The 9,760-nt window shown below is 34.5% G+C and overlaps 1 protein-coding gene across 1 annotated transcript; it reads left to right on the forward strand.

The window, feature by feature from the left end:
• Nucleotides 1–2,388: 2,388 nt before the first annotated feature.
• On the forward strand, nucleotides 2,389–9,707 carry LOC132166418 (E3 ubiquitin-protein ligase RGLG3-like). The gene is made up of 5 exons (XM_059577220.1): nucleotides 2,389–2,602; nucleotides 4,050–4,362; nucleotides 8,418–8,502; nucleotides 8,600–8,740; nucleotides 8,836–9,707. Exons 2-5 carry the CDS (start codon nucleotides 4,063–4,065, stop codon nucleotides 9,183–9,185), a joined length of 876 nt encoding a protein of 291 aa, XP_059433203.1. The 5' UTR covers nucleotides 2,389–2,602; nucleotides 4,050–4,062; the 3' UTR covers nucleotides 9,186–9,707.
• Nucleotides 9,708–9,760: the final 53 nt, after the last annotated feature.

Genomic DNA, 9,760 nt, shown 5'->3' on the forward strand with positions numbered 1-9,760 from the left:
CTGTGACTTCTGTTACTTTGTCCTCTATAGGATTTCCACCCTAATAGGAGACTTCCAAAAGATCTTAGATTATAGATACAGATTTCTACACGCTCTTGTGGAGGTTGCTGTCCTTGTGCAGGCTGTTGTTGAGGCAACATTTCATTGTGAACTTGCTCTTCATCCCCAAAAGCCAGTTTAGTATTTCTTACATCGTAATCATTAATTTCCACAACCTCATTAGGTGACTGAGAAAGAAGCAATTCTGGAGACAACACTTCAATCACAACTTATTCAACTATTTCATGGTCTATAAATATGCACAATTTGTTTCTCTTACCATTAGCCAATTCTTTGAGCATGTTGATGATGTGTTGGTCTTTAGAAAGTCCATGTATGTTTTCACTGCACACATTGTCATATTTGTAGTGCAAATTAGGAAGCTCCTTGTACTTGTACCCCAAATACAATTCTAGTATGTTGGCAATATCTCAAAACCAAAAGCAGTCTACATCTAAATGTTCTACAATCAGCACATCCCTTCTTAGAGCATTCCTATTGAGCTATTTAAATAAAAAGATAAATTTGAAGAAAAAAACTATTTATTTATTTTTAATTTGGAGAGCCACGTTTAAAATGAACTAAATATCAAACTCATTATATCTTCCTCTAGTTTAGTTAAATATTATTATTTTCTTATTTTTTAATTCGTTTTTTTGTTCTTGGTAGATGAGAGAGAGAAGGAAAAAACTAAATAACTTTCACTTTTTGACACTTGGTATTTGGAGAGTCTTGTTGATCAAAGTTAAAGTTGAAATAGAGTAGAGAGCTTGTTTTTTGAACTGGAATGTTTTAGATTTCATTGATAAAAGATCAAGAATATAAAGCTCTTTCATCACAGAACATAAAGTTCTAATAAAACACAGTAAAATGTCATGAAATTACAAAGTCATAGATATAATCAGAAAATTCTTACAATCAAATCATATCTATGACATCAGCTTCCACTAATTCATGTACAACTTCAGTTATGAAACATATCTGTTCCGAGCAAACTAGATCTAAGATATGGGTGGCCCAAATTTTCAAAACTTATTTTTCGGCTATGAAAAGGAAAATGAATATATAAGCTTAAAAAACTAAATAACTTTCACTTTTTGACACTTCGTATTTGGAGAGCCTTGTTGATCAAAGTTAAATTTGAAATAGAGTAGAGAGCTTGTTTTTTGAACGGGAATGTTTTAGAATTCATTGATAAAAGATCAAGAGCATAAAGGCTCTTACATCACAGAACATAAAGTTTTAATAAAACATAGCCAAATGCTATGAAATTACAAAGTGATAAATATAATCAGAAAATTCTTTCAATCAAATCCTATCTGTGACATCAGCTTCCACTAATCCATATACAACTTCAGTTATGAAATAGATCTACTCCGAGCAGACTAGATCTAAGACATGAGTGATCCAAATTTTCAAAACTTATTTTTCGACTGTGAGAGGTAATCCCCCCACACTGATCTAATCATCCTCAACTCAAAGGGCAAGAGTTAACTCATGTCCTCAACCCATAAATGAGGACAAAAAGAACAAAAAATAAATCAAAGCAAAAAACTAAAAACAACAAAATCCAACCAGAAGCAGCAGCAGATGAGCACATCATTGTAGACATTTCGGGAAGACACAACTTGGCACATGAGAAACACGCTTTGACACGCGAGACTCCATTAGTTGATCAGTACAGAAGCAATGGAAAGCGGGGAAGCTAGTTGGGACAAGTAGATTTAAGCATGAAGAACTAGATTTAGATTTAGATTTAAAAACTAGATCTAAAACAAAACAATCAAAATAGAAACTGGCACATACTATAGAGAAGACACTTAGTAGGAAGAAGAAGAGGGACATGGACAAGGAATGGGGGAGGACTTCCCTCATTCGTATTTTTTCACTTGGCGGCTTAAGCCCAGACAACCCTGATAACATATAATAATTATGAGTAGAAAGTTTATTAAATGATTTTTTGTGAGTTTTTTTTTTATTATTATTAAAAAATCAAATTTAAAAAGCTCAATAAAAATATTCTTGCATATTCTGGTCGTGGTCCACTCAAGTATCCGCAACAGCAAATAGAAGATCGTGAATACAACTTATAGAAGAATCGATTGTCCCACTTGTATCGGGCAGATTGCAATTGCTGAGCGAGCTGATTTTAAGAAGTGCATGCTCCTATAATATTTTATTGGCGGAATGCATATCCGCAAAGTTACTATTGCGTGCACGTGTGATCGCAGCCCATGTGGTTGGTCGTACCAGATTCTTTAGCTGTCCATGTTTTTTTTTCTTCTTTATTTTTTATTTTTTATTAAATGTTTTAGCTGTCCACGTTGAATTCAACGTTTGCACGCCAGATGACTGTTGGAAAGCCAACCCAATCATTCAAATAAAAAGACAACTCTGATTAGGAAGCAAAGCAAGCGGGCGTTTCTTCTTCAAAGACCAAAAAACGTCGACTCACTCAAAAGTCACCTTTGGAAAAGAAGAAGTAAAGCTATGTATGTCTACAAAGTTGTAGAATCGCTTTGAATCTCTTTTGTTCTTGCTCTTTCTCTCTAAATTCTTACGGGTAAGGCGCTCTCTCTGATTTTCTTTAACATTTTTTTGCTCTGGAATTCCAGTTTTTTCTTTCTTAGCATTCGTAGTCTGATTACATTGGGTTGCAATGAGAACTCGATAAATTTGAACTGTTTCTAGCATTTGTGCCCTCTAGATATTGTGGACATCTTGATATTGATGTTATCGGTTAGTGTATATATTTATTTTCTGGGAAATCGACAAACTTTTGATATCATGTTTCAGTTTGGTGATTTCAGTTGTGAGTTAAATGTGTAGAGAAAATCGGACATCGATAATGGTATAAAGCAAGAATTTAATGGAATATGTGCATGCTGGGCAAATTCTATCACCATGATGCTCCGTATTATTCAGGAAAAACTCGGTCAAAAAGATAGAACCTCTGAGTGTTGACCTTTATTTTTTTTTTTTAGGGTATGCGCTTGTATGATAGTAGAAGTATTCTGATTTAGAATCTAATTTTGTTGAAGTAATGAATATGAACCAAGTTAGATGTTATGCAGGCTGATTAAGGGTTTGGGATTGCGGTTTCAATAAATGCGATTTTAAAAATTGTGTTTTTGAAATTGCTACTTTTTAAAATGACAAAAGCGTTTGGTAAAACATGTTTAAAAGTATTTTTTTATCAAATATTTGTTATGCGAAATCGTGATTTTGGTTTAAATTCGCGTTTTTTCAAATAAACACCCCCTAGCCTACTTATAAAAATCACAGATTTTTTTTTCTATTTTAAATTAATTGGTTTTTAAATCGCAATGCCAAATGCCTTACGTTTTGTGATATATTTGAAAAACGCAGATTATTCTTGCAAAATCGCAATCCCAAATGCACCCAAGATCTTAAAGGTTCATTTTTCTGAGTATAAATTATCCATGTCTCTCTCGGGTTCTAAATTGTGCCAAGTTTATATAACCTGAGTAGTGCAGGTTCGGTTCTTTTTGGTTTGGTTCATGTGTTCCTGATTTGGGCCACAATATCGATTTATGTATGGCGTCTAGGTAAGTCTCACCTTATTGCAATAGGAATTAGGGAGTCCAGATGAGATTAGCAATTAATTTTGTTGTGGCCATTTTACTAACTCCTACTGCCATCGAGGTTACTTTTATGCATAATTTTGAGGAGCTCCCAATATCAGCTAGGAATCTAAATATGGATCAGGAGTAGTAGAGTTTAGAAAAGCGTGCGGCGCTGTTATCTTTGAGGCCATACTTATAATTATATATAGCTCACGAGGAAAGGTTTTACTGCAGACATTGCATAACTTATTGAAATGTGTTACCTGCTGCACTTTGTTTTGTTATGTTCTTTGTTCTAAAGTATTTTTAATTTATTTCCTGATGTATTTAACTCTAGACGTTTTAAAAGCAGATATGTTATTCAGAAGTAAGCCGACTGATTCATGCGCTGTATTGAAGTATATTTTTTCTTGGCATGTGTAGGTGTTATCCAGTTATGGGAAATGGGGAATCGACATATGATGATTCCCATGATGATTTGCGGGGTCATCCTCCTTCTTATGCAGGAAGTTCAGATGATTCCCATGATGATTTGCGGAGTCATCCGCCTTCTTATGCAGGAAGTTCAGAAGATACTTACTATCAGCACATGCATCAAACTACATCCATAGCTGATGATTCCCATGATGATATGCGGATTCATCCACCTTCTTATGCAGGAAGTTCAACAGATACTCACCATCGACATAAGCAGCAAAGTACATGCATAGCTGATCATTTTACCTCCTTGGATCAGGTTTTCACTGTTTCTTTGACTTGTTGATAGGATTTGTGGAGACATTAAATGTTAATGGTTGGTTGATGTAAGTTCATTATTGGCAGAATGCTTTTCTTTTTTAATTATAAATAAACATATAAGGTGTTTCTTTAGTAATTGAATGGCATGGGGCATCATAAGATTGCATCATCTATTTCGAATAAGTTGACAAGGATCATTCTGAAAGCTGCTCAATCATCTGAAACGTAGATGTTCAACTCATTAGGATCATCAATATTGAGTATCCATTTAGATGAGAAAATATTTTGGAATGTATTGGTCCTTATTTCCTTCTTCTCTCTCTCTATTGCTAATAAATAATAATAATAAACAAGCTCTGAGGGTTTTACAGCATAAGTATTTCACTAGAATATCTTGAAAAGTCTTCTTTGTTAACAAAATCAAGCACCTAAAAAAGAAGAAACAAATATGTAATTTGGGTATAAAACAGCATGAGCATAACCTCTTTCTTAGCTGATCCTACCCCACTTCTCCATTTTTTCTCTCCTCTCTTTGTTTTCTCTCTCTCTGCTCTCAATTTCTTCACTTTTTCTCTTATTTATCCAGCCATATTTTCTCTCCCTTCTCCCAAAAAATCTTTAAGACACATGTAGGTGTGTGTCAAGAGGCTATTGCCAAACTAAGCTTTAGCATTTCCATAAAAGCATCAAATGAGTCCGCATTAGCAAATTAGATGAAGTCCTTTTAATTGGCTCTTGTGATTAACAGAATGCAACTTGTTTCAGGTTGGAATGGTTTAACCAAACCCAGTTTGTTCCCTGTTTCTTGATGTTTTGAACCTGACCAACCTAAGCCTTAAACTTGTTAGTTCTACTAGACCTAGCCCGTTTGTTACCCAGGTCGAGTTCACCATATTGGGATAATCTCTTGAATTGTACAAAGCAACTCAGCTGGTCTGAGGGGATGTAGTCCATATGTCTAAACTACTAGCATTTACAAATCATATTGCTGATGCAGTTGGAGTTACTCTTTTTTATCGTTTTTTTTAACCAATAATAATAGAGGAAATTGATCAGAAAAGGTATGACATTGCTGAGGGAGAGCAATTTTCAGTCTTATATTCTCATCAAATTGACATAGTGTTGGTTTATTGAATATCGCTCCTTCACCAATTAGGATTGTGTTGCGCAACATTCTTTTTAGAGGATAGGTTGTTTGAGGAGTAATGTTACACACGCTCCCACTTCCCCTCGCCCATTTGCACACCCCTTTAGGTGGCTTTTAAAACAACCATTGGATTAAAATTTAATAAACATCCATTCCAAATTCAATGGTAATTTTAAAAACCACCTAAGAGAGTGGAAATGGGTGTGAGAAAGTGGAAGTATGTGCAGCATTATTCTTGTTTGAGCATTTTGTGGTTGGAAGTGATTTCATTTGGGGAAGTAAACTTTAGAGCTGGGATATAGAATGACCAATATGCAGGTCATTTTAGTAAGAATATAACATAAAACGAAGAATGTGATTTATCATTCAAAAAGAATGTATGCTTCCAGTTAGAGAGGATCTATAACTTTGTTTCCTTAAATCCTTGTTTGAATGGATCTCTGCAAATGTCTTTCTCAATATCTCTAACTTTATAGACTTTTATACTCTCGTTTCTCATTCTTGACTTTGTTGGGTGCTTTCTCTTTTATCCTCCATGTGTACTTGGGTTTCGCCCCTTGCGCTCTTTTAATGAACTTATTTACCAAAAAAAAAAAGGGTCAATATAAGGAACAATTGGTTTAAATAAGCTAATCCTCCTGCATCCTGCATGCTTTCCTGAGTTCTATTAGTTGCCTATATTAATGGCTAAATAGGTGGAATGGTCAATGTGAAAGTCATTTCGAATCAAGCTGGAAGGGTTATCAATGTTATCCAATGAAAAGGAATGATTTGCCATGAGGATGGTGTTTTCCAATTTAATTAGGTTTTGTTGGCTGGGAACTTTTGAATGCAAATTATTCGTATTAGAAGGATTGGTTTGAGCTTTAGGATGATCCTTCAAGGATAGGATGTCTTGAAGTCAATTAGCAAGCTTTATATGGTAGAATGTTCAACAAAGATATCTAACTACTATATGATTGATGGCTTGCAAAACTTGGAACAATGGACTTCATTGATGGGGGAGCTGATTCATTTAGTATTATTGGGCTGTTGTTCTTTATAGAGTTTTAACGGGTGAAATTACTGGTCATGAAGGTGAAAAATTTGAAGAAGTAAATGTTGAAGATTTAGGGTTGTCTGGAAGTAGAAGAGGTGTGATAGTGTAGTTGTTGAAAGTGTTTTAGAAAGGAAGACGTGTGATCACATGGGAAAGCGAAGCGTCAGAGTGTGGAGCTCAAGATAGTAAAGATGTCTTGAGAAAATATGACAGGTGTAAGGTGGGATTTGGATCTGGTTTGGTTAATTGATTTTATATGTTTCAAGAACCTTCGCTTGGTATCTGTGGTTTTGGTTAAGAGTGAGGATTGACTAAGACACACGACAATGGCCCACGTTAGAGCATCTTTAATGAGCTCTCTAAAATTCACTTTTAACTAAAATTTGGTTAAATTCTACAAAAAGCAAATTCCGTCAAGCTCTCTATTCCCCTCTCCATTTTAGGGCTTGTCAAACCTCTCCCCATATTTGGAGAACAAAATCCTTTCTCTACTCTATTTTTTATGTTTTTATATTTCCCTCACACTTTCTCTCTCCCTCACCTTTATGGGTTTGTAACTTTGTGGGGTGCTTTTGAGAATAAAAAATGAATAAAGATAGAATAAAAATTATATTTAAATATAATAGAGTAAAATTTAAGTAGTTTATTATTTGGTACTTTTGCGTAGCTGCTACTTAAACTAGAAAAAGTGAGTCTTTTAGTCAAATTTTAGCTAAAAAATAAAGAGTTCATTGAGAATGCTCTTAGACATTATTCTATAAGAAAGAACTCTAAAATGAGCATTATAAATTTATAGGTATGTGAGAAGGATTTGGCTTCCCTCCAGCTATTAATTATTGGAAATTTTTTGTTGTTTAAGTAAATGGTAAAGATTGTAAGATTCAGAGAAAATTTACTAACAATGATAAAGGCTAAGATTGTTCTTGCAATTTTCACATTTGAATAATAAGAAATTTTTGGTGATTAAATAACTTTAGTTAAGGTAAATCCATTTGAGAATATTTTTCGAGGACTTCTTTTGGGCCCATCTTAGCTTGGAAGAGCAATGATAGAAAAATCTCACCTAGCCCATCTTAGCTTGGAAGAGCAATGAAAGAAAAATCTCACCTAGTCATGAATGATGTGTGCAGGAGATGAGGGGTCACTCTAGTGACATTTAATAGGACCTCCTATTTGCATTCTCAAGGAAAGTACCCTCTAATACTGACTTATCTCTCTTTCAAAGCTATCTTAGTTTCTGTTCATTCTAACACTAAGAGAATGAAAGAATGCAAGATGGTTAAAAGGATGAATATGCAAGGGAGTGAAGGTTTGTTTTGAAATTTTATTGGGTAATTAGAGAGAAACGTGAAAGGTGTGGCAGTTTTCTTCTCTTAAAACATGGTAGCAGTTTTGGAGAGAGATGTGATACCTTAAGAGTTGTGATAGTTTTAGAAGTGTGGCAATTTGAAAGTAAACGTGCTTCAATTATTCACGTGGTAGCAACATTTTTTTATCGGGTCTATCAGGTGCTACAGAAACTGTCATGAAACTATAGATTATTATACTGTACGTAACATTGTGAGACTCTCTCTAGTTGAATTATATTTAGTAATTTAATGTTAGCAATTTGAGTATCTTCGAAGAAAAATAATGATACATATCTTGAGTGGCAGTCATTCAACTTCAGAAAAGATATATAACAAAATAGAAGGAAAAGTCGAGAGTTTTGGGAATTATCTTTTTAACTAACACTTGCTTGTGTTTTTTCAAATGGATAGTCCTGGGGAGTGGGTTTTCTATATATGTGGTATTAATTATACATGTTTTTTTTTTTTTCTCCTAATGGAACTAGCATAGTAACTAGGAGTGGCACCCAAATTTTCAGGTTATCTCTGCATTAAGGGAAGCTGGCCTTGAATCATCAAATTTGATACTTGGTATTGACTTCACAAAGAGCAATGAGTGGACAGGTGATTCTTTTTTTCTTGTTATTTTATTGAAAAGATAAAATAGTTATCAATAATGCGGGTTTTCTAAGTAAATGAAAATCACATTCAATGATTGTAGGCAAGTATTCATTCAAGAGGAAAAGCCTTCATGCAATTGGTAGCACACCTAATCCATATGAGCAAGCAATATCTATTATTGGTCGCACTTTGTCTCCTTTCGATGAAGATAATTTGATACCGTGTTTTGGGTTTGGCGATGGTTAGTATCTATTATTCTCTACATTTGGTAGAAGATGCAATGGAATTTTGCCATGGCGAGTTATCTAATAATGTCAGTTTTCTTTTTTTTAACAGCAACAACACATGATAAATATGTGTTCAGTTTTTATCCCGATCACCGATATTGTAATGGTTTTGAGGAAGCTCTTGCACGTTATAGAACGATTGTTCCGTGCTTAAATCTGTCAGGTTCGTTTATGAGTTTTCCCTTACTGGTTATTTACATGCATGTAAATATTTTATTTGAAATGTCCAATTTACCTAGCAACCGTAAAAAAGCAAGGGTTGAGCAGGTGGCTGAACTTGCCTGTGGCTGCGAGGGTGGTTGGGCCACCCCCAGAGTCATTTTTCGAGGGGGTCGCAGAGTCATTGTTCGATCACCCCCTCGACCATCTCTCTCTTTTAGTTTATTTTTAAAGTTGTAGTTGTTGTTGTTGGTTTCTTTTGTTTTGTTTTTTGTTTTTTAAATAATTTGGAGTTCAAATGTGAAATTCTTAACACCTAAAATTGTGGCATGTTAAATAAAAAAATTTGCAAGAATGGGTCTCGTGTGTAATGTCAAATGTAAACTACAAGAAAATGATAGCTGAAGAGGGTCAAGTGTCATAAATGGTATGTTGGGGCTAACTGCAAATGAGTTGTCAGTTCGAAGGGAGTGAGTGTATTTTCTCCTTCATTTTCGTAATAGTCTTTCGTGAGTGATATGTTGTTACTCATCACTGTTTTTATTTATTTATTTCTTTTTTCTGTCTCTGTGCGTGCATGTGTTTGTTTGTCCTGTCTTTGTCTTTTAGCTTGTAATCTTGAGTCCAACATTTTGAATCCTGGGTTTGATGCGGGACAAAAGCAATTTAAGAATAAAGCTTAGAAAAAGAAGAGAATAAAGCCAAAAGAGGGGAAGAAACCCGGAGAAAAGCTTTAGAAAAGGGGGAAGAAACAGAAGAAATTAGGGGAAGGGAAGACAAATCCATGTCTCACAAATTTTCATTCATAATCAACT

The sequence above is a fragment of the Corylus avellana genome, chromosome ca11, assembly GCF_901000735.1.
Source record: "Corylus avellana chromosome ca11, CavTom2PMs-1.0".
Taxonomy (NCBI): domain Eukaryota; kingdom Viridiplantae; phylum Streptophyta; class Magnoliopsida; order Fagales; family Betulaceae; genus Corylus; species Corylus avellana.